The 27,349-nt window shown below is 35.9% G+C and overlaps 2 protein-coding genes across 12 annotated transcripts; both read right to left on the bottom strand.

Annotated features, from left to right (window-relative positions):
- Positions 1–1,369: 1,369 nt before the first annotated feature.
- Positions 1,370–7,449, bottom strand: LOC143885512 (putative LRR receptor-like serine/threonine-protein kinase At1g14390). Of its 4 annotated transcripts, none has more exons than XM_077389717.1 (7): positions 5,284–7,442; positions 4,858–4,991; positions 2,922–3,165; positions 2,625–2,833; positions 2,421–2,470; positions 2,108–2,219; positions 1,370–1,719 (listed from the first exon to the last, which is right to left on the bottom strand). In XM_077389717.1, exons 1-7 carry the CDS (start codon positions 6,506–6,508, stop codon positions 1,486–1,488), a joined length of 2,208 nt encoding a protein of 735 aa, XP_077245832.1. In that variant the 5' UTR covers positions 6,509–7,442; the 3' UTR covers positions 1,370–1,485. The 4 variants fall into 4 exon arrangements, 2 of the variants coding, with proteins under 2 accessions (XP_077245832.1, XP_077245834.1); XM_077389719.1 differs by having other exon boundaries at positions 1,584–1,719; positions 2,108–2,154; positions 5,284–7,446; XR_013253360.1 differs by having other exon boundaries at positions 1,618–1,719; positions 2,108–2,284; positions 5,284–7,449.
- A 3,507-nt stretch (positions 7,450–10,956) lies between these two features.
- On the bottom strand, positions 10,957–27,133 carry LOC143885511 (uncharacterized). 8 transcript variants are annotated; one of them, XM_077389713.1, is made up of 8 exons: positions 26,985–27,132; positions 26,343–26,702; positions 24,263–24,337; positions 15,005–15,362; positions 14,105–14,558; positions 13,674–13,728; positions 11,225–11,317; positions 10,957–11,091 (listed from the first exon to the last, which is right to left on the bottom strand). In XM_077389713.1, the coding sequence occupies exons 2-5, from the start codon at positions 26,420–26,422 to the stop codon at positions 14,352–14,354; spliced, it is 720 nt and encodes a 239-aa protein (XP_077245828.1). In that variant the 5' UTR covers positions 26,423–26,702; positions 26,985–27,132; the 3' UTR covers positions 10,957–11,091; positions 11,225–11,317; positions 13,674–13,728; positions 14,105–14,351. The 8 variants fall into 8 exon arrangements, 7 of the variants coding, with proteins under 7 accessions (XP_077245828.1, XP_077245826.1, XP_077245830.1 ...); XR_013253359.1 differs by adding an exon at positions 19,268–19,315 and having other exon boundaries at positions 10,957–13,728; positions 26,985–27,133; XM_077389711.1 differs by having other exon boundaries at positions 11,225–13,728.
- Positions 27,134–27,349: the final 216 nt, after the last annotated feature.

Genomic DNA, 27,349 nt, shown 5'->3' with positions numbered 1-27,349 from the left:
GCACTAAAAATATTACAAAAATGTTTTAAAAATGATTTTAAAACCAAGTCCCCAAACTTCAAAATTCATAAAAATGGTTTTGAACAAAAAATTGGAAAGTCCTTGATCCTCAGTCGATTGCGAGCCAACAAATTGCAAAAAATAAAAGGAACAGTCTATCGGGCGGTCTACCGAACCCCGTCCAGTGGACCAAGATTGGTTGACCGAGACCCCGTGGTCGACCATGCCCAATAAACTAGCTTTTTAAAATAGCCCAACGGCTAGTTGGGCGGTCAACCGAGAGGTCTATCGCCAGAGCCGTTAGAGCCGTAAAACGGCTAGTTTTTGTTGGTACATTATAAATACACATCCATTTGCATTTATTTCAATTCTAATGACTCACCAACACTCTTAAGCATTGATTAAACATCTGCAAACCTATTTTGGATTTAAAACTACTGTCTCCATCTCTTGTGTCTTGATTTGGCTAAAACATTTGAGAGATTGGATTATACTCAACTTGTATTCTATTGTGAGAGATTTCTTCATCATTCTTCATCGTGCAATCAGCCCCTAAAATGAGGCAAAGCAAGATCTTTCTCTTCTTCATTAATTCTCATTGTAAAGGTGGAAGGGCACCAATATTAAACCCCTTGAAGCTTCAAGCTTGTATGGGCTCGCATCCGGCCTACTAGGGAGGATAGCAATAGTAGATTGCCTCGATGAGCAAAACTTGAGAAGAGTGGAGTATGCCATGGTTTGAAGGCTGAATCACTATAAATGATCGGTGTACATTTCTCTTTCCCATATCTTCTTTTCTTCTCTTAGTTATGCTTATCGTGTTTATATTTTCATTCTACTTGGCTAACCACTCAACTAAAGATTAATAAGCAAAAGGGTTAGGATTAAAGATCAACGTTTAAAGAGCTTAAAATTTTAATAGCCAACCAACTCCCACCCCCTGTTTCGTGGTTGTCCTACTTGGGATTCACATTGATTTAAGCATAAGGCTTTGGATAGATCTGAAGGCTACATCAAAACTAAGTTCGTCAAGGAGATGATTCAACGTTCAGATAATGTGCATCATTTGCACCTTCAATTTGATCATCATGGCAGAGGTAACGATCTTTTTCCGCTTAAGATTGATTAATTTTCTAACAAATATCATCAGTAGGCTAAATAAAAATGTATAATTTAAGAAAAAGTATAAAATAAAAAATATCATTAAATTATCATGCTATTTTCACAATGAATTATAAAAATGAAAATATCGTGATATTTCTTAAATTCTCGGGATTATTTCAGGATTTTCTCGTTTTATAAGACATCTTATTCCCCCTGCTCATTTAACGTATCCTCCCTTCATTATCAATCACTGTCATAAAAAATAGAAAGAACCATAAGAGATTAGGATGGGTAGAAATATACAAACAAGTACCATGATCCGGATTTTTGAAACACCACCAAGTGATAAAAATAAATACAAAATGAAGGATACATTAATCTCTATGAATGTGTACTGAGGTTCTCGCTGTTCGTCCATCCATCTTGAACTTGAGCTGAATACTGCAAGTTCCAGAGAACATCTTCTATTGATGGACGCTCACCAATATCTTCAGATAGACAGTTTATGGTGATCTCAACTGCAGTTTTTAAGGACTCATAGGCAAAAGTACCTCTAATGGAAGGATCAGTTTCCCCCCTCAGTTTTTTCGGGCCTTCTGCTAGGCCTCTCTCTAGCTGTGAACCACAAAAAAACATATATAAACTATAAAAAAATTACTAAAATTTCAACATACTATTATGAACTAAAAATCTATTCATGATTCAATCTTGATGTCTAATGGCGTGTCACAACTCGCAATCATGGGTTCAAAATTTCCTAATATAAGGAATTCATTTCCTTAACATACTAACAAAACCTTCTTTCTCCAGTTATTAAAGGAATTTTTTTTTGTTTTTTGAATAATCCAAACACTTGAATCTTTTCTGAAGAGATTTCCATGTTTTTTAAAAACTAGAAATATGTTTTAGAAATAGCTGATTAATAGCTTAGAAATAGTAAAAAAAGGTTTCAATTTCTCTCTCTAAATGCATTAATAGTAAAATTGAGGAATGGGTTGTTTACCTTAAGTTTCAAGACATCCAATTCTGTCTGAGATGTGATGGGATTTCCTGTAATAATTTCTAGTAGAATAACTCCCAGCTGATAAACATCTTCTTTATCACCATGTCCAGTACTGCAGATAAAGAAAGTAAAAACCAATTCGAACTCAATTCACAGTAACATGCTTGGTGGTCCTCACTATATACACTCCCACATGTAAGAAATATAAACGCTTTTTAGGCTGACGATGATCAAACTACACTTAATTTTGATTTGGGTTTTATATAAGACACACTCCAGCTATAAGCATTATATCAAAAAGGTGGTTGTTTACTTGTCGAGATCGTCAAGTTCTGCTCCATTGAAAGGGCTTTCAGAACCGACCTACATTATTAAAGATGAAAATTAGCTGAAATTGAGACCTTTTGGTTCAAACAAAAAAAAAAGATCAATAAAATTAGGGGTGTATTAAGTAAATGTGGATACTTCATATTAACAAAACATAAAACCTGAACTATTCACTCTAGTTGGAGCTCACCATAGTGATCTTATTGATAAATGGTCTTGGAAGCTTATAATCACTAATTTTTGCTGTGAGATTTTCGTCCAACAAAATATTCTTTATATTAAAATTATTTCTTAAAACACCAGGCACAATTCTTGTATGCAGGAATTGGATTCCTCTTGCAATTCCCGTAGCAGCAGCTAATCTTTGTGGCCATTTCAGCATCTCTTGCTTTCGCCGTTCTGCCAAATAAATTATAAGAATTGAAATCCTATGATATTTCAGATATTAATGGCTGAAAAGCAATAGGATAATGGTTATTCCCCTTACCAGTAAGATGACTCCTCAGTGTCCCATTTGAAACGTATTCGAAGACAAGAAAGATGGTATCAGTGGCATTAGGGGATTCCTCATAAGTGACAAAGCAGTGTCCAAGAATGCTGACCAAATGGCGATGTCTGAGCTTTGAAATTACTTCCATTTGCTGTTTTAAGATTTTAAGAGCATGCCTTTGCTTTAGTTTCAGACACCTCACCACGACCAGTGATCCGTCACTGAGCCAGCCTTTGTACAGCTAAAATTACAAAAGAAGCCAAGACGATGTGAAATTATTCAGATGTCAACATTGAAAGAATGAAAGTGAAGCAGTCTGTGTCTAGTAGAGATGATGTTCTAACCATATCAATTTACAGAATTCTATCAAATTCATGGAGATATGATGATGGATCATCACCCAATGTCAGAAAAGAATAATAACTTCCAGTTTTTCAAATATTCTATATTGGCCCAGCAAGACACACCATAATCAGGAAAGGTTACTGCAAAATATGAAAATGGGAATATTATCCTCATTTCTGGGACATTAAATAGAACAGTCCAAATCTTTTGTCCTTATTAGGATGCCCATGTTGGAAACTCTAATGACATAGACATTACAAGAAAACTGTAATTTACTGTCCTCTTGAGATACTTTAGTTCAGGAGCTATAAGTATAACTACGCAAATTTGACTTATGTACGTAGAAAATTCACTTGGTATAACTAGTGATTGAAAGACACCATATAGAGAGAGATATGGTAGTGCTTAAAATCTCATCGTTGGTCAAGAAGTCAACCCAAAGCAAAAGTGGGTTGAATCAGGCAGTCAATGATTTAGCCAGCAAGCTGATTGCATCGGGTGGATCAACGAGTTTTACTGACTCGGTAGATCTGAAATCAAGTTGACTTGTGCAAGTCAATGATTGACCAAGTGAAGTTTCAAACGTAGAAAAAGTAAATCCAATCAACTACTGATAGTGGAGATATAAAACAGAGCATTGATGCATTTTTAAGGATCCAACTTTTCACTACATGAAATTATAAAAGTGTGAAAACTCAAAATGATCTGAGAATAACAAATCATACAAGTGAAAATAAATGTTTTTCGATAGAGTTGAACACTATTACCGACTGAATTAGGCCTATAATGTTTTCAAAGAACCTTTATTACTTTGAGATCTTTACCGTGAGTGCGTGTGATTACTTGTTTAAATTTTGAGAAAATAAAATATTCGGAAACCAGCTTAGCTATTTGGAATCTTTCAGACAGATTTACACTGTAGACACCCAAAAACATTTCTTCATTGCTCTTGATCCATTCATAACTTGGGAGTTAGGCTGCTAAGGGAATGGAGAACTGATAAGGAGGATAACTTTATATGAAATTCACTACTTACCACTTAATAGACTGAAACTTGAGGGGATTTTTGTGTCGAACACATGAACAAAATAATTAGTATTCAAAAGAGTTTAAGTGACACAACAGGCACAGTCCAAAAATCAACAGTTAAACGGTTATTGGCAAATTATGGTGGAAACAGAGCAAATAAACAGGACTCATTGAGGTCTACCAGATCTTAAAAATCTGTCATCTATTTTCTACAGTCAGTTTTGTTTCAATGCTCACAGGCACATACGTTGGAAACATTCACTCTTGTGTCATGGTTAGAGCCACAACTTGGGTAGTCTATTCAGCTCTAGATAGAAGAAGGAAAATACAACACTATCCCCTTATCCTTTCTTTAGAGTTTATTAACATTTCGTAAATGATCTACCTATTCTGTTGCCTTCATTAATCAATGCAGTGGTTAGGATGACAAAGTCAACATTATACTGAAACATTTAATTACATGATCATTTGTCCCCGAGCATTTTAAGAACAAATATATAAGATTGTTATTATGAGTAGTAGCCGATATTTTCCATCTGAAATAGATTCACTGTCATACCTGACCCTGAGATCCTTCCCCCATTAAATTCGACGGCTCGAAGTTATTTGTTGCTTCTTCGAGTTCCTCCAGAGTAAAAGCATGATATGGTGGGAGCCCAAGTGCTCCGAGCCTCATTGCCTGAGACATATGCCCTGTCATAGATAAAATTGGCTTCACAAATTTTAATCATTCCTATCAAAGAAACATTGAGAGCTCCATGCAAGAATCCATTTACAAAAGTCTATATACACTACCAAGCAGAAACATTACAAAAGAAATTCAGAAAGATTAGGCCCTTAAACCATAGACGCTAGTCTGGAAAACTTGGGTACATTTCTACTGAAATTTTCAACGATGGTAAAGTGAAAGTGAAAGAAAAATCATTCATGGTCATTCTATAGACAGATAGCAATGAATAATGGTGGAAGAGAAAGAACAGCTTACTAGATTCAGTACCCAGTCTTGGGGATATCCGAACTGACGTTTTTTCTATGACAGATTTCTGGGATCTAGAGTTCCCTTCATTCTTTTTCCCCAAGCTCTTAACTATCACCCATATTAACATCATACATGCTACCAAAGATCCCACAATCCCCCCAACAATTCCAAGTAAGAGGCCTAACTTGGTTTTTGATGTTTCCTTCTGTTTACTTGGCATAACTGCAGCCAAAACTTCTACATGGCAAAATGAGTTTGAATGTTGATACTTTGAATCCCCAGAAGACAAACAATTCCATGAATACAACACAATTCGGTCTGAAGAATTAGAACAGACGCAGGGAGGCAAACCTCCAATCAAAAGATTATGAGAGAGATCCACAAAATTGAGTCCATTTCTGCAAGATGTATCCATTGGAAGAGCTCCACTCAATTTATTACCAGCCAAATCCAAGTACTGAATTGAAGGTAAAGAGAACAAAAGAGATGGGATTGGCCCCACAAGTTGATTGAAAGAGATATCTAATCTTTGGAGCTGATCAAAGGACTGAAGTTCAGAATTAATACTTGAGTGGAAAGAATTGTTTCTCAATACTAAACTGACAAGCTTATTCCCCAATGAGGGAAACTCCGGTCCGAGGATATTGCAACCCAAGTCCAATTCTTCAAGAACTGTTAAGCTACTAAGATCAGGAACACTTCCGTTGAACAAATTATCATGAAAAATAAAACTCTGAATGCTGGTCAATGAATAAATTTGCAATGGGATTTTCCCATAAATAAAATTTGAACTTATATTCAGTACTTGAAGAGACGAAAATCGATTGATTTTTGCAGGTAAAGGCCCCCACAAACCCAATGACACAAGTGACAGTACCTTCAAGCTTGACAACTTAGAAAGAGTGGTGAAAAGGGAGTCGATCGAAAAATTCGAAGATAGAGTTTGAGAAGAGATGGAAAAGACTTTACTAGGATAAGGGGATCCTTTGTTTCCTATGACAGTTAATTCAATTACATGGTTTCCCGAGCAGACTATTTTAAGAGACTGAGAAGGAGGAATGTAACAGAAATTAGTCCACCTGTTCCAGCCATTGAGAACAGATGGGTACTCCAAAATGCGTTGAAATCGGAACAAGGCCATGGTTTCAGAGGGAAGCAATTGAGCAAAAGAGAATGGAAGAACAAAGAAAATGAGAATAGTTAGGAAGGTAAAACTATGTGTGTTTTCCATGGTTGGGAAGAAAAGATTGGTAAATGTAGAAAGAACACAGATAAAAATATTTACATTCTAATGCGGCGATTTAGACTCCTAATTTATACATAACTTTTACTATCTGTAAATAATCCTAATGCAAATAGAACTAAGAATTAAACCAAAAGGAAAATAAGAAATCTAAAGAAACAACAAAAAATGTCCTACATCACATAAATGAAAATTCAGCAATATAAGAAAGAAGCAAGTAAACAAGGACTCCAATTTTTCTATTACTAGAAACTAAAAGACTTGAAACTAGTCACAGAATTGAGTCTAAATCTCAGTCCTCTCCATTTATGGAAATTAATTGTGAAGGGACTGAAACCCAAGAAAACAAACAAAGCTGAAATTTGGTGCAAAATGGAGTGTAAAATCCACAGACTAAGAAAGACAATGAAATTTTTTTCCCATTTTACCTAAAATTTTGATCTGAAAGTGAAGAACAATGCAAAATGGTTTTGGGTGTGGAGTGAGTATGAGTTTCAGTGTTCTTTCCCAGATGGAGAAATCATTTACTAGAAGATGAAAGTCCTTGCAAATGGGTTTTGAATTTTAAGTACTGATAACAAAAAAAAACCCAGAAAAAAAAAGAGTTAAAATTGAAGGATTTAAAGATAAACAAACCCAGATGTGTCAGGAGTTAGAGAAATAGAAAGAGAAAAGATTTTTTTTTTTTTAAAGTCCAAACATTTCAGCAATCAATGTTAAAAATAAGAGCTTCAAAAGATGGGTGTAAGATAATTTGAAGTGGGTGTAAAGAAGATGAGTTGAGAAGAAGAGAAGTGGTCTAGAGTGGCAGTGAAAGGAACAGAAGAGAAGTAGAGCAGTGCAGAGCAGAGGAAGGAAGAGAAGAGCTTTCTGTAGAAACAGAGGGGCAAATGATAGGCTAAAAGTCCTGTAAGAAAGTGCACGTGTCGGCGGCACGTGCGTAGTGTGAGAAGGAGCGTTGGCAAGTGAGCTAAGATCTGACCCTATTTCGGTGTTTTAATTAGCGCTTGTGGGCAGACAAGAGGGCATGGATTTCAGCAAGTCTACATCTTTAGATTCCTTCCTTCCATTAAGATCCAAATCAACCCAACAGGTCCAACTACTGTATTTATCATTCCATTAAAATGGTGGGACCCACCTTATCAAAGCAAGGTGTAAAATGGTAGGCCCCACCTTATACATGAATATGAATTTGGGTGGTCGGACCCACACAACGAATACATGGTGTAAGATGGTGGGCCTGACTCTATGTATGGATTTGGGTTGAGATAGTGAGCACTGGTATACTTGGTGTGCCCCACCCTATTCCTGTGTTTGAGGGAAATTGGTAGGACCCACCGTATCAAAACATGGTGCAAAGTAGGGGGGTTTTATATTCTGCGGGCAAGAAGTCCATTATTTTTCAAAAAAAATACTGTAGGACTAACTTCATAGGATGATCCCAACCGTTCATATATTGGGCCACAACTTAAATAAGCATCTCCACAAGATGATCTTAACCCTCCGATTTGTAGAGAGACTGCACATTTTAGAAAAAACTCTATAGATTGGGAAGTTGGGATCATCCTATCGAGATGATTTACCGGTTACCACATATTTAAGTTGTGGCCCAACAGATGAACGGTTTCGATCATCATATGAAGTGGGTCCACAGTAGTTTTTGAAAAATAAGGGATTTCACAGGCACATAGATGTTGTAATTTACATCAATCATGGACATTTTTGTGTCATTTTACGTACCACAGTAGTTGTCGGCAATGTGTGGTATCTTATGGTCCAATATTTTTGTGTGATTTAATCATTATAACAGCCAATAAAAATTCAAACTTGTAAATTTATTTTAGAGTCAATATTTTTGAATTAATTGGACCATTTTTTCCACCTCAAACAATTTTTTGTAGAGAAAAATAAAGATTAAAATTTGCAAGATTTCAGCCCATATAGCTGACAAATCTTTACCTCCCTTAGGCCATGTTTGGATCTCAAGATAAATATTTCCGACGGAAACTTTTTCTATGGAAAATGTTTCCTTTCCTCGATTTCGAAGGGAATAATATGATTGTGGTTAATTTATAGGGATATATCATGAGGTCCTTCTAAATAAAAATTGAATAGAGTGGATTCAAATTATCAAAAAAAAAAAGTAGGAAATTTTTTATATTTTTTCCCTTTCCAAACTTTTTCCATAAAATTGCTACACTCCAAGTTTTGACATTGTCGTTTGTAAAGAGCCATTTTGCTTTGATCAAAAGCCCAAATATTTTATTCCTTGAAAAATGGAAAGTTTACAGTCAAAGCAAACGAATGGGTTTAGTATTTACACCCATCTGCTTTGATACGTCCACTCCTCTTTTCACTTTACAGCAACTGAGAAGACCTTATTGTAGATATTTTGTTAATTGAAAAAGGACGCGGGGTCGAATCGATTCCTCATATGAGAGCAAACATACCACAATGTTCAAAGGGGATTTTGTAAAACAAAAAGATGTTGAAAATAAAATGAAGATGAACTACAATGCTACTATATTTGGAGGTGGAAGAAAAAAAGAGCAAACTAGTTGGAGCCATCATGCATGCAGAGAATTTTAGCAACTCTTATCTCAAAATTCAACTAAGTACTGAATTGTGTGGCCATTAGCCATTTATATTGGGACCTATATTTCTTTCCAGCATGTAAGATTGGCAAATGGCGAAGCCAATAATAAGCTAGTTAGAGCAAGAGTGTCTAAGGAAGGCTTAGAGTTGTTTGATTTTCTCCCTCCTTAACGGCCGACTAGTAGTACGTGTGTCTGTATTTGTATACTTCTTTTCTGTCTTGTATTGACCCCTGAGACACGGATTATCCCGTTATTTCCTCTTTAATAAACTTTTCTACCATTCACAAAAATAGCATGGGGCCACCCAAGTTCCACATCATATATAGTATCCAGATATGTAACATAGATATGATATTTAGTTACCAGATATATAACATAGATATGACATTTAGTTAGGGCTGCAACTCGAGCCGGGTTTTACCCGACCCGCATGAATCTCGGGTCAAGCCGGGTTTGAAGGGGCCCGACCCGACCCGACCCGAGTTACATAAGTTATAGTATGTACATTTTTTTTCTATTGTTAGTTAAAAGTTAAAAGTGAAAACCCACGCACCCACTGCTATTGTATGTGAGTGTAATTTCTGCTTCTATGAGTTGAGTTGATTCAAGTGTTTGATTCCGCATTGTTTGATTGTAATTACAACATTGTTTGATTACAGCATTGTTTGATTCAAGTGTAATGTGAGTGTAATTTCTGCTTCTATGAGTTGAGTTGCCTTGCCAAACAAGAATTTTCCTTAAAAAATTGCGTCAACGTGACAAAACCCGACCCGACCCGAGATTTATCATGGGTAGGGCCAGGTTTGGAAATCGTGGGTTTTCCGAAAAAAACGCGACCCGAGATATTTCTCGGGTAGGGTTGGGTTCTCCAAAACCCGACCCGCCCGACCCGAGTTGCAGCCCTACATTTAGTTACTACAAGGACAAGCATCTATAAGGTTTTAAATAACAAGGAGCCTATCGATGGCCAGCTACAAAATTTCTCATTATTTATAGATAATAAATAGAAAATTTTTATAGTAAGTTGATAAAAAGAGAGACTAGACCCTTGAGCAAAAGTTGACGCCAAAAGTGGATATGGATGGATAGTGACCCCCTCTTGTCTTTATGGACTTTTTGTACATATTAGTTGAGAATCCTCACTATGATACAAAAATTTTTTGTTTCTCAAGATCTGGGTTGATTCTGGTCTTAAGATCTAATGGGAGAGGAAAGAGACAATAAAAAGAGGTTGTTCCTTGAGTGAATAAAGTGGGAAGACCCATGCATAAACAGCTAGGCATTAAGCACTTTTGGTTTTTGGGGAGTCAACACTCAACAAGCCCACTGTCCACTCGGATCTGTTTCAAAGCGGATCCAAATTAATTGGGTTTTCCCTCGGATCGTTCAAACTAAGGCCATCCATTGGATTGTTCAATATCTTAATGCAGAATGCTAGGTTGATAACCCATGGACAATATTTATGTGTGGATTAAGCACTTTTGGTTTCATTTTTATACATTTTTATATGCCTGCCGACCTGTCGTATTTCAATTCTCTTTGTTTGATTGATTTAGCTTGTCTTATTTGTTTCATTCACCTGTTTTTTAGTTTTGTCTCCAAATATCCAGCATTCTCTTCCATTCTCCCTCATGCAATTTGGACTGTGATTCTCAATGCATTGATTCAAAACTGAAAGCCATAACCCATAACTAGAGGGAGTTGATATCTGCACTTTAAATTTTGATAATGGCGTTTCACTATTTATTTTATATTTTTGTGAATAGCTGGTACAGTTGATATCTGCACTATAGAAACCATGCAACCTTCAGAACAAAAACCCATAATTTATGTTCCAAATGTATACAAAACAAAAAATTAAATGATATCAATATAGTGTTGGCAATCACCACAAGAATAAAACAATGACACACAGCAATTATCACTGTTCACCACTCAAACACAAACACTTGTTCTTTGTCTTCTGCTTAAAACCTTCAAACAAGAAAAATTGCAAAACAGGAACAGAGCATTTAGATGACAAATTGGTGGGCATTTTTGGGGTGAAACATATTAACAGGCAAGTGTACAAGTGTGAGAAACTTATTCATAATCTCAACAATTTTACCTGTTGAAGGCTGCTATCGAGAATAGCATTTTGATTTGTGTACTTCAAAAGTGCCTCACATCAAATGATCAAACTAACCTTCTGATTTGTGTACTTCAAACAGATAGAAAATAAAACGAGAATAGCATATACATCAAATGTTCTTACTGACCTTCAAACAGATAGAAAACAAAACGAAAAGCATATAACAACTTATAATAATAACAATAGGAGATGTAATCCACAATTTCTTATTTTAATACTCGTGCCCTGTCAAGGGGTCTAAGGGGTATGAAACTGATAAATGATCAAGGGACTATCCAATGTTGCCATTTCTTTTTTTAATTCAATTACGGGTGTTTCTAATCCCTTCCTCTTGTGAGTAACATCGCAGTTAGGCTAGACCCCCAAAAACATCCTTTTATGTTTGGATTGAGGGGATGTCAGAAATTAGAAAGGGTCGGTATTGAAGGAAAAAGGAAACCTTCAAAAGAACTGGATTACAGCCCCTCAATAGCTGAGTTAAAAACATGCATCGGATTAGAGGTATTTCAAGAACCACAAATGGATTACTGCTAATAAGTCAACCAACAATCAGCTTTCGATTGGTAAAGGAATTCAATTAAATAATTAAAATCGGCTACCAGGGAAATGTTGAGCTTCGAGTCAGTACAATCAACAGTACAGATCTTGTACAGTTGAACTACTTGTATCAGATTAGAGACAATAGCAATAACAATACACAACCGACAATCAACATTCAGTGAGTAAAATCCTTCAACTAAATGACTAAAATCATATTCTAAGGTCACTTTAGATCTCTGGATCATCACAATAAAGAAAACAAATCAAGTGTAGTTGAATACTTGAATTACTTGTTTCGGATTACAGGCAAAAACAACAAAATCATTAAAATAATGTTTTAATCTCTGTTTCAAAAAGAAGCCAAATCAAATCCTAGTCACTTTGAATGCCACGATCGAGTACCCAGATGAAATAGTCATAATTATGGAGTCAAAGGATATCTTATTTACTTTGAAGGGTGAAAATGTGGATTCGGACAGGAACTCATCCAGCGTAAAAGGGAGTTGACACGACAGAGTCGACGATGATGCTGAGACGTTTTAAAACTATGGTTGTAATGGCAGATACCTTTCCTCAGATTAAAATCGAAAAAAATAGTACGAGAGGACTAAACAATAAAAAGTTGTAAGATTTATGGACCTTCTAATTGAACAGGCTCAATGCCACAAACCATCATTGCTGCTTAAAAGGTTGAACCAAAACCTTCAAAACAACCAAAACACCTCTGATGAAACCTGTTCTATAACGGTAACAGGGAACACCATATATTGATATGACAGTGCTGAAATAATGAAGACTAGAGGTTTGTAAGAAACAAGTTGAACAAAGTCATGCTCAGAAAGACCACTAGAGACGCACATTTTCTATCAAGGTAACAGGTAAGAGGTAACACCATATATTGAAACAAGGGGTTTGCTAGGGACCATCACAGAAAGGCATTTTGTGGCAAGCTGTTGCATTTGAGAGCAGTCACCTCAGATGAATAAAGTTCATAAAACAAAATCTGATGAAAAGTGAGCCTGTGAGGCTGCTCTCACATGCAGCAGCCAGCCATGAAATGCCATCCGGGATAGTCGCTAGCAAATCCCTTGAAGCAATATATGTACCAAAACCCAATCAATGTAACCATCTACTAGACACATAAGATATAATCTAGCTAAGCGAACCATGAATATGCAGTAGCCTGAAACCCTCATTAGATGAACAATCTTAGTTGTCTAGTCAGAAGATTGTTGTCCTCGTTGAATATGAACCCGTAGTTAATTTCTCATTTTCTAGCATTTGAATATAACACATCGCAATAGAGTTTTCAAATGAACAATTCAGTAACGGGAAGAAGTTAGGAAAAGACCTTTTCAATTCTTCAGATATGGTAGGAAGAAGTTAAGAAAAGACCTTTTCAATTCAGATGTGGCAGGAAGAAGTTAAGAAAAGACCTTTCAAATTCAGATAAGGCGCCAATGTAGAAATGAATAGTGATACGAATAGATGTGCCCATATTACCTTTTGGTAATACAGGTTTCCAACTGTAAAAAATTGCACACCCAATGGTGTTCATCCTCATCAATCTGGTGTGCCCAGCTAGTCTAGAACATTGCCTCCAGTCCCGAGGTGATCAAGTGTTCAGCTTGATTATTAACATTATGTCCTCATTTTATGTTAAATCATGTCTTTTATCCTACAGTCATATCCTTTTATCCAGGTGAGGATCACCCAATAATGGTGAGACTAGAGGTAATGGTGGCACGCTAAATGAGTGGAACAAATGTCTAAGTGTGCCACATGTATTATAATGTGACAAAAAAACAAAAAAAACATAACGGCAGCCCCATCCTTCTAGAAAAACAGTCAATTGAAATTCATTTTATTGAAGAAAATATCATACCAAATTTCCTTGTCATCTTGCTGTGTTTCCTCGTTAGACATAGGATTGCTTGAATCTGTAACATAACAAAAAGATAAGATGAGCAAGGCCAACTGAAGAGCACTGCTATTGACAGTTAAACCCCTTTTATCTACTCTCATTTGTGACCCTATCAAAAAGGTGGGTTCTTTAAGAATTTGCCCTAAAATTAATAATTTCCATTTGTAGGCCATGACAAAGGTTGACATTATACATTCACCATGGGTTTATCCACAGAGCATTGAATAGTAACCATGAGGTCAACTGCCACAACAACAAAAAATGAATGCCGTGCAGTTTTCCCATGAGAAAAAAGGTCTTGAGGCAAGAAAGAACACCATACACCTGATCATTTTTCAAAAAAAAAGAAAGAAAAAAAGAACAGAAAAAAAAAATCGAGATGGTTTTTTTACCTTTCTCACTAGCAAACTTACTCTCTGAATTCTTGACCTTCCCCTTCTCTCTGTTGGTATCCTGCCTACTTGGCCTGAGATTTCTTTTGCAAATTATTCCTATTATCAATAACAGATGCCAAATTTGAAGAGCTTTTGCTAACTGATGCCCTGTTCTTGACTGCAGTTCTTTTTTTACCACCCTCTTTCTAAATTGCTTCTCCAACTACAGACGCTCTAATATTTTCGGAATTCAATGATTTGGGTTTCAAATTGCCAGCTCTTGCAGTAGAAGTTGAATGACCATCTTCATCAGATGACTCAGGACCAGAGAGCATGTCTCAGAGACCTGTACCTGCTCTAAATCTTCTGAAATATTGTAGCTTCTCAGCAATTCCTTTGTGGGTTCTCCAAGTTCCAGAAGGTTATGTCGGAGTACATATGATTTCAGCTCATCACGCAATCGCTGAAAAGGCTGTGAATTCAAGCCACAACGCATTAGCAAATTAAAATTATGTGGGAAAGAAAAATCAAGACAGGCAATGTCACAAATATCGTTCTTGGGAATTTCTAGGCAAAGGAAAATCTCAGAATATATTAAATTTCTTTTATTTTTTCCAGGTTTATATCAGGAAAAAAATATAAAAATAAAGTTATTTAAAAATACATAAATATATAAAATTTAAGAAAAATATATAATATAAAAAAATCGTAAAAATGTCAGGGTAACATCATGATATTATTGCAATATTTTATGATATTATTGCTATATTTTTAAAATCTAGGGATTATTTCGGAATTGTCGTTTTATCAAAATGTCGCTATAAAAACGTGATAATTTGAAAATATTGGAGATATTTGTGGCATAGAATACAAGCAGTGTGTGTAATGTGAAATTGAAGAATATACGGGCCTAGATACCTCACATCCAGACTCTAAGGCAAGCTTGAAAAACCCAAGTGAAATTGAATGCTTAGCGGCAGATTCAGATATCTTAATCTGTGATATCCAATAAGAGACAGATGAGAGAACACTGAATTTCCGCCTGTTTGTCAACTTTGACGCATCATAGGCAGGTGTATCACAATTTCCCTGGCTGCTAGTTGATTTCTTTGTTCTAATTTCTGATATTGGGGTAATGCTGCTAACCGGTCTCGGTAGTGGGCTGACAGAAGACTTGGCAGGAATTGAGAGGCGTCTGGGTGGTTTAGCAGCTTTTTCCTTGTCAGAAAAATCAAGAACACTCACACTTTTGCTTACATTTGAGACAGCCCGACCCCTGCGCAAGTATGAAATTAATCTCTTCATCTTCTTCTACAGAGGATGTTGTAAACATCTAAATTTGAAATACATAAATATAGAAAGAAATAAAATTTTATATTATAGCTAAAATCTGCCTGTACCAAAATATCTTTCTCCCTCCCATTTTAGAAGGAAATTATATGCTGAAAGGCCGTATGAACACATAAAGGCGGTACGATAAAGGTACCATCCTTGAGATTTGGTCCAACAGCAGCCCGTCAAAAAGTGAGCTGCTGTAGGATCAAATATGAAGGATGGGATGCTGAGTACGTATTCATAAGACCTTTCATCATATAATTCTCTTAGAAACAAGTCATTTCTCTATATTTTGCTACTAGACACACCATCTCTCTACCATCTTTTCTTTACACAGAGTTCAATTATACATGCTCTTTAGAAGATCTTTTTTTCATGTATTTATTTATCCCTTGATCTCATACACCAAAGAAAACAAGATTAAAAATAAATAAAAGGTTTGAAATTTTGAATGTAGTAGGAAGAGAGGACATCAAAATTTCGAATTTAAATATAACTGTGAAGTTGGATTTCTAATGGGTCATGACTAGTTCAACATGTCGAAGTGAATATGTAAAAGTTTTAACCTAAAATTTGTTTAGAAAGCTTTAAATATGTAATTTTATCAACAAAATGATGTATTACAAGCAAAGATTACAATTAAATAAAATAATAACTTCAAAGAAATCTATATCAAACAAATTTGATATGGAAATTTATAAATGATAAAGTATGCATATGATCGGTTACTATAAAATGCATAAAACAATAACCAAAAGAAAAAATTTATTTAAATAAATAAAATTTAAGAATAGCTTATGTGCAATCTGTTTATGTATGGATCTAATAAATAAACAATAGAATAATAAAAGAAGAGGATTAAATCTTTCACGATGCTTGCGATTCGTGGGTCCAATCATTGCTGGTGGATCTGTCATGGATGGATTGAGAAGTTGGTATTCCGTAGAAGCCCTGTGTGAAAGTCAATATGAATGCCGAAGATTTGACTCGCGCATCGCCCCAATATCCCCAATATATAAGATCGAGATTAAATAAAATGCTTTGGAAAAAAGTATAAATTCTAGTTTGTATTTGTGTATTAATGGCTTGTATGGTGAAAAAAAACAATTGTAGAAAGTCTACATTATAGTAAAGTGTGTGCAGAGAAAGAAATGACTTTTTTTAAGAGAGTTCTCCTGTAACCTTTTGAGCAATAGGAGGCGAGGAAGAGAGAGAGAGAGAGGGAATTGCACCAATCGAGGGAAATATCCCCACCCCACCCCCTTCTAGGATTTTGAGGGGAAGAGAGAAATGAAAGATCCTCTTGAGAGGAGAGCCTACTGTTATTTTTTTAGAAGTAGGATAGGAGTCCATTTTTTGTACTGCTATAAAAGAAAATGGAAGAAAAAAAAAGATATTTGGGGAGTGCCTAAACTAAAAATGATTATTTTTAATTGAAATAGGGTTGTATGTCAAAAAAATAACCTTTTCTATAATAGGAAAGTTTGTCGAAAATTGTGTTATCTTTTCTGAAATGACACGTCAATGGTGTTTTATTCAATTTCGCGTACTGTGAGAAAGACTATAATGCCTCGTTCATTTTTAATTGTTCCTGTTTTTTAATCTCCACCACTACCGACGACCATCGCTGCAACTGGAAAAAGGTGGAAGAAGAGGAGAAAGAAGAGAAAGAAGACAATGAAAAAGTGGACAAATTAGATGAAGAAAAGAGCGTGAAGAAGGAAACAAAAGAATCGACAATGGAAAAAGTAGAAGACTCTAGAAAAAATTTTAAAAAAGAGAGAGAGAGGAAGCAGAAATTGGGGCCGTGTCGGTGAGGATTGCGGCCGACTTCGTGAAATGTGGCGTCACTGAGTCGACCGAAAAATCTCACAGAGTCAACTCTAAATTTCACCAAGCTGACTTTAAAAAATACTGAGTCAATCCTAAATCTCACCGAGTCGACCCCAATTCCACCAATACGACCCCAACATTCTCTTCTTCCCCTTTTTCATTTTTTCCGATCCATTCTTTCGAGTGTCGATTCTCCTTTTTATCCTTCTCCCTCTTCTTTTCCATTTTTCTAGCATCTTCTATTTTTCCCGACATCAATTCTTTCTGTTTTCTTCTTCCTCCTTCAAGTTGCAGCGATGGTCAGCCATGGTGGTGGAGATTAAACAATAGGAAAACAAAGAAGAATGAGAATAAGGCATTTTGGTCTTTTTAATCGTACAACACCAAACATACATGAAATGTCATAATGGTTCCATTCTGAAGTAATTTCTCCAACAGAACACAGTTTTTGAGAAACTTTCTCTTCTATATTTGGATGTATGTAGTTAGAAGATTTATTAGAAAGAACAAAGATTTTAGAAATATAAGTAAAAGAAACTTTTTGGAAAAAATAAGGATTGTAGCCTTTTACTAGTTATGGTAAAAGGTAATCTTTTATTGAAATAAAAAATAAAAGAACAATAGGTTACAATGAGAATTTATATGGTGGCCGACCATGAAAATCACAAGGGCAGAGTGTCAAAACTCTGCCCCTTGATTTTTTATCCTTGTCAAAGCCCCTTTTTGACTTTCCACTTAGATCAAAAATCAAGGGGCAGAGATTTGACACTCTGCCTTGTGATTTTCACGGTCGGCCACCATATAAAAACTCGGTTACAAATACCCCTCTTTTTCATCTCTTTTCTATATAACAAGTGACAAAGAAGCAAACACATGAATAATATGTAGGTCGTAATTTAAATAGAATAAAATTAAACTAAATAGACACCTATAGGATACCCCTCTTGTGTGCCTGATTTGAAAGTGTGGTATCCAAATAAATAAACTCAAAAATAAATGACAAAAAATAGTAAGAAAAAACTAGTGGACACAGTAAACAGATTGGGGCAACAACATACAACATCCAATGAGAACACTCTCAATGGCAGCTCGTACACGAACCTTGCTCTGAATTGTTGCCTTGAGCACACAGGACCACATAAAATGAAATTTATACAACAACCTGGCTTTAATACTAAATATGATGTGGAGCGGAAGTGAAAACCAAGTGGATTCTAAACATTGGCAGCAGAAATCATTGAAGCTTCTAAACTTATACAGTTATACTCTTTGATTTGGTATGCTCTGATACCAATCAAATGTAGAGTGGTCAGCAAAAGCAACTTTTAATCACAGCAGTAGAAACTCTAGAATTGGTGTGCTTTGAAGCCACTACATATTCAGTCCTTAACTTAAATCCAAAGACGTAGCAACAAATATGAAATTGAGGCGCCCACTACAAAAATCTTTACCTCCCTTAGGCCATGTTTGGATCTCAAGAAAAATATTTCCGACCAAAACTTTTTCTAGGGGAAATGTTTCCTTTCCTCGATTTAGAAGGGAATAAAATTTTGAATTAATTGGGTCATTTTTTCCATCTCAAATAATTTATTTTAGAGAAAAATAAAGATTAAAATTTGCAAGATTTCAGCCCATATAGCTGAAAAATCTTTACCTCCCTTAGGCCATGTTTGGATCTCAAGAAAAACTATGCATGGGTGTAAAAATTGTGGCCCCACCCTAATGCATAGGTTAGTCTAGATTATGGTGGGGCCCACCCTAATGCATAGGTTATTATGAATTCATGAAGGATGCTGTATATGTGGGCATCCATTGGGGTGCAGCTGTCGAGCAAAGATATATATTTTACAGTTTTGTTCTTTTGATATTTATGAAAACACCAAGGAACCAATAGTGACCAAGGGTTAAATGGAGAAGATTAATAGAGTTGAGAAAATGGTTTTACGATGTTGACATGAATTTTCACAATGTTAGCACTGATGGAAGCTAAATTTTGATGGCAGTAGACAAAACCTTGGCTACACTGGGTTTTTTAAGTTAGGCTCCTTCATCCAGATGTACCTGTGTGTCATACAAACTCAAATGATAGTATTAACTACTAAGCAATCCCAGAAAACATGAACACATGGTTGAAATCATGGCAATCCTAGAAAATCCAAAAGCTGTGACTGCAATAAGATAGTACAAAGCAATATAATTATTAAGTGCATATTAGATCATAAACTCTTAGCACAGGAGACGCATAAATTAAAAGATTAAGTGGAAAGTTTGTGAATTAATATTCAACTAACATTCAAAAAAAGAGTAAAGAAGGAAAAGATGAAAAGAAAATCTGATCTTGCCAACAGGAGACCACTGGAGCAAAAGAAATAAAGCAAATCAAATGCTATATCTGGATGGGAAAAATTTCACGAAAAAGCCATTTCGTGACTCACTTTTTGGAGAAAGAACAACCACATAGCAGCACATTTTGTCTTATTCATTTAATTCACATGACGCATTTGTACTGTCCTGTTCAGTCTAAAATGCCAGGGCACAGTTAGTCAGTGCAAACGTGTGTGGGGAGTGTGAATACGTGTGAGTGATGCAAGGGCGTGCCAGCCAAGGAGGTATGAAATTGGAAACTCATTTCGACGGTTCGGCAACCGAAACATTTCCATCCCCTGAGATTGGATTTCAGGTGATTGAGATGAAGAGGGGAACGTCACTTCTTCCTCGGGCTCCTCTGTCTATACACAGATGGAAAGGACATTTTCAGTACATACATAATGCCAACTGAGGAGATGTCGACACGCGGAAATTGTCAATGACACGTCGACATGCGAAGAACATGAATGACTCGCGATTGGCAAGGGAAACGTCACCGAGTGCAGAACGCAAATGTCGCTATCGATTCAAGCAGAATGCAAACGACTCTCAGGGTTTACAAGCCGTTCTATTTCAACTAAATGACAAAAGAATAGAAACAAAACGCCAGTGCGAGGGATAGTTGAATTAAAGGGAAGGACTCACTTGGGAAGATAAATTCATTACATCCTTAATCCGGATAAAATCTATAGCTGGGAAAAGTATAGGTACAGTGCTTGAAAGTAAAGATAAAATGTTAAAACTTGTTTGGATTTTGGTTCTGGTACCTCTTCCTTGGAGATAAACGTCTCTTTATATACCTTTATTTGGATAACTGTAAATACCCAAATTTACCCCTCCCTTTAATATTCGTCCGCCTTGTGAATCAAGGGTAATTTTGTCATTAGAAGTTGGATTAGAATTAGCGCTCCTTCAGAAAAGCCTATAAATACAACTTTAAGAGAGATTAAGAACCCTAAACTGTCTTTGTGGCCCTAAGAGAAGATCCATGGGGAGAAAGAGAGGAAGAACGTGATTCAAGAAGAGAGAACGTGAATCGAGGTAAGATCTATGTTCTATATAAGGTTTAGCATGTTGAGAACACTAAAAAAATGATTAAAGTATTTAAAAGATAAGATTTGTGATCAATATGGCTTAGAATAAGAATATTTTGACTGATCTTGGATTCCTAGGGTTAGTATCGCCCTTCAACCCCCAACAAACCCAAGAATTGGCAGTTATGTCATAGAATTTTAGTTTTAAAAAGCTTAACCTAAAATATTAGATTATTTTACAATAATTACTCATACCAATTCGGAGCGTGAAATTGATTTAGATGGATTTCTTTCGTCGATATGAATCCAACGAATCCAACCACGAGCGAATCGGAGCTAAAACGGAAAAGTTATCGTCCGTTGAAGTTTTGAGACAATCGGGACGAATCTGGAATTTTGGCAAAAACCAGTCATGAATAGTGCTGCGGGCGTCCGATGAATAGTGGCAGGCGTCCGATGAATAGTGTCGGGCATCCGATGAATAGTAAACTGAGAATCCGAAAGTGTGCAGAGGCGTCCGATGAATAGTGTTGGGCATCCGATGAATAGTGGTGCGGGCGTCCGATGAATAGTGTCGGACTTCCGAACCCATTGAAATTTTTGAAGAATTTTTCTTAATTTTGGGAGGTTTTAACCATTGCTTTGGCCACTATCCTAGGCCTATTTATTGATATGAATGCCATTGTTTGGGATAGGTACTGTGCCCTAGAAATTGTTGAAGGAATATATATTCGGCATTTGAGATACGTAATTTCGTACTACTTTAGTGCTGCGATTTACCTTTTGAATACTATGCCATTGTTGATTGTGAATCCCAAACTCTCTGAATCTTTGGAGCCATTGATAAACTTTAGACTTGACTTGGGTCTTGCATGCTAATTCCGTTATTTTTTGAAATCTATTGAATCTTATGGCAAAGAGACTTACATTGAATGCTTTTTCCATTATATGAATCTTTTGTGAAAACCCATTTGTGAAAACCCAAAGAGAGAGAGTCTTCGTGGGAATCTTGGGTCGAAAATCTCGGTTTCGACCGAGATTTTCTCTTAGGCGAGATTTTGGGGGTGAGCGAAAGATACAGAGGGCAATATTGTCGGCAACAGAGGGTTTTCCCTATTTTAATGGTTTTTTTCCTTCTTTTTTTTTTTTGTATTTTTTGCTGATTTTTTGGGAATTTGAGAAAATCAAAATAAATGGGAGGTGGAAGGGGAGGAAGACATGTGTCTGTGAACAGTAAAACTTCCCTTCCTCTTTGTGGACACACTGTGTCTGTCCATTTTTTTCCCATTTTTCCCTCCACTGTTGGATGGGTTAGGATCATCCTATGGGTCTGATTTTTTGTGGACACCCTATCTAGGTAAGGGACTTTTAAATGAATGGTTTGGATGACCCAAACAATGTGGGCCCGCACTGTATTTAACCCGACCGAGTAGATAAGCTTATCTACAAGACCGAGTAGCAACACTTTTCAAATATATAGGGTTTCTTGAAGAGGGGCAGAAATATGGGAGAGAAGACCCAAAAAAACATTAATCAGGCTTCTAAGTAGAAAGAAGATACAAAATTTCGGACAAATCCCAAGACCGAAAATCACAAATCACAAATCAAAAACTTCGTGGTTGATGAAGCAGCTGTATGGCAGTTGTGGTGCGTGTGTCAAGGCGGTCCTGAGAAGATAAGTTCAGTGAGGATTTTCGGGCTTTGCTAATGATCTCGCGATACCGAGATTTTGGAGAGAGAGAGAGAGAGAGAGAGTCTTCGTCGGAATCTTGGGTCGAGATTGAGATTTTCTCTTAGGCAAGATTTTGGGGGCGAGCGAGAGATATAGAGGGCAATATTCTCGGCAAGAGAGGGTTTTCCCTATTTTAATGGTTTTTTTCCTGTTTTTTTTTCTTTTTTTTGTATTTTCTGCTGATTTTTTGGGAATTTGAGAAAATCAAAATAAACGGGAGGAGGAAGGGGAGGATGACACGTGTCTGTGAACAGTAAAACTTCCCTTCCTCTTTATGGACACACTGTGTCTGTCCATTTTTTCCCATTTTCCCCTCCACTGTTGGATGGGTTAGGATCATCCTATGAGTCTAATTTTTTGTGGACACCTTATCTAGGTAAGAGACTTTCAAATGAATGGTTTGGATCACTCAAACAATGTGGGCCCGTACTGTATTTGACCCGACCGAGTAGATAAGCTTAGCTACAAGACCGAGTAGCAACACTTTTTCGATATATATATATATATATATATATATATATATATATATATATATATATATATATATATATATATAATGTTCTTACAGGAAACATAGTTTAAGACCACTTGATGTTGTACTATACATGTGTTCATTGGGACTTGCTAGGCAATTTTAAGAAAAGCCATGTCGCGGCTGACTTTTGCATGTGAGAAAATCCACGGAGGCTCACTTTTCAGATGATTTTGTCCTCATTTTATTCATCTGAGATGGTTATCCTATTATGCAAAAGGTAGTTCAACTAAATTTTTTATCTAATCTCTACATGTTTTTTTGACAATTTCAACTTTTATTTATTTTCCTAATCCCCAAATGTGTATTTAACTTCTACTTCTACATTTGAAAACACAAGTCTCCAACTCCCATGTATAATAGGTTTTGAAAATGGGTCTAAAGGGCGCCTCTTTCGTATATTTTTTTTCTTCACAACACACCCTCTCCTCATCTTACATCAAATGAAACCTCCTCCCCTCGAATTTCATATCAACACTCCCAAAAAATGGTGCACTCGAAAAGCTTTTCCTACCATATTCCTTTTATTTATCTGAGGTGGCGGTTCTCTGGCTCAAAAGTTAGCCACAAAATGGCTTTCGGCTAAATTGCTTAGCAAGCCCATTTATTCAACCACTTTTCCTATTGCTCACATTTCCCCCTTCGCTACTTTATAAAAGATTTAGAGAAAATCTATAAATACATCTTTTAAATTCATTTTTTATGAATTATTTACTTCCCTTAGCCATGTCGTCCAAGTATAAATACTATATCAACAGATATTTTTATTTTTGTGTTTTCTAATAAATTATTTTAGGTGTTAGTTTGTTTTTTCCAGTTCTTTTCCCGTGTTTTAATCACCAACTGGATTATATAGAACTAGTAAAGACTCGCCGTGCGATGCATGGCACGGCACGACAAAGAAAAGTAAATGATTCCAAAAATAAATGAGGAAAATAATGGAAATACAGATTTTCTAAAGTATTTGTAAAGAAGTGCAACCCTGGATAAACCAGGCATTTAAATACTATGATAGAGATTAACATGTGAAAGACAACTCATTCCTCAATTCTTTCCTCATTAGCAAGAAAATTATCCTCTTCGTAATTAGCAAGAAAAGTCATTGAACTCCATGTATAACTACCATCAACTTCCCACCAACTCAATTAAGACAATTAATTGATTAATTTGGCAAAATATAAAGGATATTTTTCTGACTCAATTTCAAAAGGATAGAACTTGCGGTACAAACATTTATAATCGTGGCATATCCACATATACTGAGATGCATATCTACATAAGTATATGTGGCAAGGAAAACAACTACCATGCTCTAAAAAATCTTGGATGGCTCTTTCACTCACCTTTGGTCCAGAAGAATGTGAAGTTGTACGGTTAATACATTAACAATGAACCATGCCTCACAAACGGGGTGAACGCTATGCAACAACAGGTTGAAAGCTAATTTAGAGTGAAGAAATAGAGGAGTGTAATATAAAGAGTGTAATCATCAAAACTCCAAGAGGAAAAAGGAATCAAATGGATCTAATAATCCGGTGCTCATCATTAAATCGAATGATGTCTGATCTCTTAAATTTATAAAACTTGTTAGCCTACCTTTTTTATATATGTTGTGTCTCGAAAACTAAACTTACCTGAAGCTCTAAAAAAAGACCAATTTCAAATAATTCCGGATAAATCAAATTACACACAGATCAAAATAATTGTAACTAACATATTGGTTGAGATCGAAGGAAAAGTGGAATAACAATCAGTTTATTAGTGTACAATCATATGGAATAGGAAGCAGCTTCAAAATCTAATGGAGAAAAATTAGTACAATTTATTTAAGATGAGGGGCTTGAAATGGGAACACAATATTGAAAAAAATGAAAAATAAGTCACATGTACCACTATTGGTCATTCATTCGCCCATGAAAGGGGTGAAGAAAGCAAGTCTTGGTACGCCAGCTAACATGATTACTAATCAGAAAAAACCGTCAGTGCTAGAGTTGAATCCAATATTCAGTTTTTGGAGTGAAAACCAATTCTCAAAATCAGAAACGAACAGGGCATTAATTTTGAGTTGAATAATATGTTTGAACTCAAAAAATAATCCTCAAAATCCAAAACAAACATGGGCATTGTCGAACAATGATGAGAATGTGCCTGGAGAAACCATCTGTGATGAAACATAATCACATCCAAAACCTACGAAACCCACAACAGGGGTAAACTCTACTGCTGATGAAAGAGAATGGAAACAAAATGCAAACACAGGAAAAAATTGGCAAAAAGGAAAACCAAAAGGCAACAAAAACCAAAACCACAGCAGGGGTTAACTCACCAACAAATTTAAGCAGAGAGAAAGAAAAGATAACAGGGAAAAAAAACATATTAGTCAGGAGAAACGAACAGGGCATTAAATTTGAGCTGAACATTCTGTTTGAACTCAAGAAATCAAACCCCTAATTTGCAAACAGAAATTCCCGAGGAGGACAACAAAATTTCCAGCAAAAACCACATCAAAAATTAAGAAATAAAAATGATAGAACCAAAGAGAAGGCTAGAGCAATCGAGTTATGCTTGCGGCATCAGTTTGAAAAACCTGATTACAGGAACCTAGTAGAAAGATTTGACTGGAATGATTAAAAATGTAAAGACTCCATCTTTTGATGGAATTATATTAGTACCCATACAAAAAACTGATACTCCACTCAACTCAACTCAACTAAGCCTTTGTCCCGAACTCGTTGAGGTTGGCTAATGAATCCTTTAGAAAATTTTCAAAAAACTGATAATAGAAAGAAAATAACTAATTTTCCCAAAATCCACTGACCAAGCTCGAATGGAAGCTATGAAACATTATAGCTTTTGTTCATTGTTTCTTGTGATTTTCAGCCACTATGGGAAAACAGCTTAATGAAAGATCCTATATGCCGTATCAAATAGAAAAAAACTTGACTCGAAAGCATAAAAAAAAAGAATCCAAAGCAACAGAAATACGAATGGAAATCTTTGAATAAATCAATAACTCATCTGAAGAAGTTTTGGGATTTAATTATATTGCCAATTTGAACAGAGAAGCTTTAGTGTTTTGAGATAGTAATCAAAATGTAACCACGTTGAATTAGCTCTTTCATTGGAAGTTCAAAACTAATCAATTTATTGGTGAGTTACATCTATAGTTTGACTCTTTGCAGTAATCAATATTTTTAGTTAATCAAATTCTAGTTCCATGATATATCAAGAAACACGCAACCAATTGAGGTTGATAAAACATTATTTAATGCACTTGAAATAAAGGAATCCAGTCTCGAATTTCAGCACCGGGTGCGCAAAAAATGGCAGGAAAACCAACTGAATTGAACCCTTAAACCCTTTGCAGCTAAAGGAAAATAAGAGGCAAAAGGTGAAGAAATAAATGCTGATAAAAAAAATTACCACTGGCACATCAAAATGGCATATAATGCACAGGTGAAAAATCCATGAGCATTAGCACCTGCCTCTGAGGTCACGTGCATCTTTAGTTCGCAGTCTTCGCATTTCTTATCAAATAGTCAATTCGAAATATCAGATTATTAAATCAGTAAATGAATACATAAATATCACAACCTTATCAAATCTACTTTCAGGTTCTTGATAATGCTTATAATAGGAAAATCTGTGTGTCCTAAGAGAAATAAGTGGAAGGGCAGATACTGCCTAGTTTGGGAATATCATCAAACACATAAGGGGCAAGGCTTGATTAGCTTCTGTATATCTCCTTCAGTGCAGCCACGACATTCACATGGATAGAGAGCACTGCCAAAAAAAGAAGGAAAAATTCACATGGAAAAAGAAAGATCAGATATTACATCAACAAAAGGAAAAATTCACATGAAAAAAGAAAGATCAGATATTACATCAACAACCAAAACCCAGATATTTTAAACCCAAATTCCATAGAAACCCTAAACCCTAAAAATTGAAAGAATAAAGTATTCAAGAACAAAATACCGTTAGAAGTTCTTTTTTTTTTGGCAATCTAGTTTTAGCTTCGGCTTCTACTGATTTGTTGGAATTTTAAATCGATTAGGAAATCACCTATCCCCGATGCAGGCATCAGCGTGGGAGGATCCTCTTGCCAGCAATGAATCTTTAGGGGACATGAGAAGAAGAAGAAGACATGAGGGGGGAGAGAGAGAAAGATGGCGTGGGGAGCAAGGCCAGAGAGACAGGGAGCAAGGCAGAGAGACAGGGGAAATGTGACGGTGAGAAAGAGCTCTGTTCTAGGGTATTCCTTTCTATACACAGAAATACAGTGTATATCTTTCTCTTTAAAAGAAGGTATACACAGAAGAAGCTGCATGTATTGGGGGGTAAGGTTGAAATTATATTAGTTGAATGGGTGCATTTGTTCAAAAAAGTCAAAAAAATGTGACGTGTAAATCTCACGTGATTTTCAAAAA

Source organism: Tasmannia lanceolata, unplaced genomic scaffold (genome assembly GCF_043159265.1).
Source record: "Tasmannia lanceolata isolate RefF3 unplaced genomic scaffold, GAP_Taslan_0.1 ptg000008l, whole genome shotgun sequence".
In the NCBI taxonomy this organism is placed as follows: Eukaryota; Viridiplantae; Streptophyta; class Magnoliopsida; order Canellales; family Winteraceae; genus Tasmannia; species Tasmannia lanceolata.
The sequence above is the reverse complement of the archived record's forward strand: the minus strand, read 5'-3'. Positions and strand labels throughout refer to the sequence as shown.

Bases quoted from the DNA above. Each gene is read 5' to 3' on its own strand.
- LOC143885512 (XM_077389717.1), bottom strand. From the start codon at position 6,508: ATGGAAAACACACATAGTTTTACCTTCCTAACTATTCTCATTTTCTTT. The intron at 4,992-5,283 runs GTAAGCTGTTCT...TATCTATGACAG, and splicing joins AAGACTGGGTACTGAATCTA to GGCATATGTCTCAGGCAATG. The intron at 2,834-2,921 runs GTAAGGGGAATA...TTTATTTGGCAG, and splicing joins ACTGAGGAGTCATCTTACTG to AACGGCGAAAGCAAGAGATG.
- LOC143885511 (XM_077389710.1), bottom strand. From the start codon at position 26,422: ATGCACGTGACCTCAGAGGCAGGTGCTAATGCTCATGGATTTTTCACC. The intron at 15,363-24,262 runs GTGAGTGAAAGA...ATACTTGCGCAG, and splicing joins CACATTCTTCTGGACCAAAG to GGGTCGGGCTGTCTCAAATG. The intron at 14,559-15,004 runs GTATCTAGGCCC...TTGAATTCACAG, and splicing joins CCTTAGAGTCTGGATGTGAG to CCTTTTCAGCGATTGCGTGA.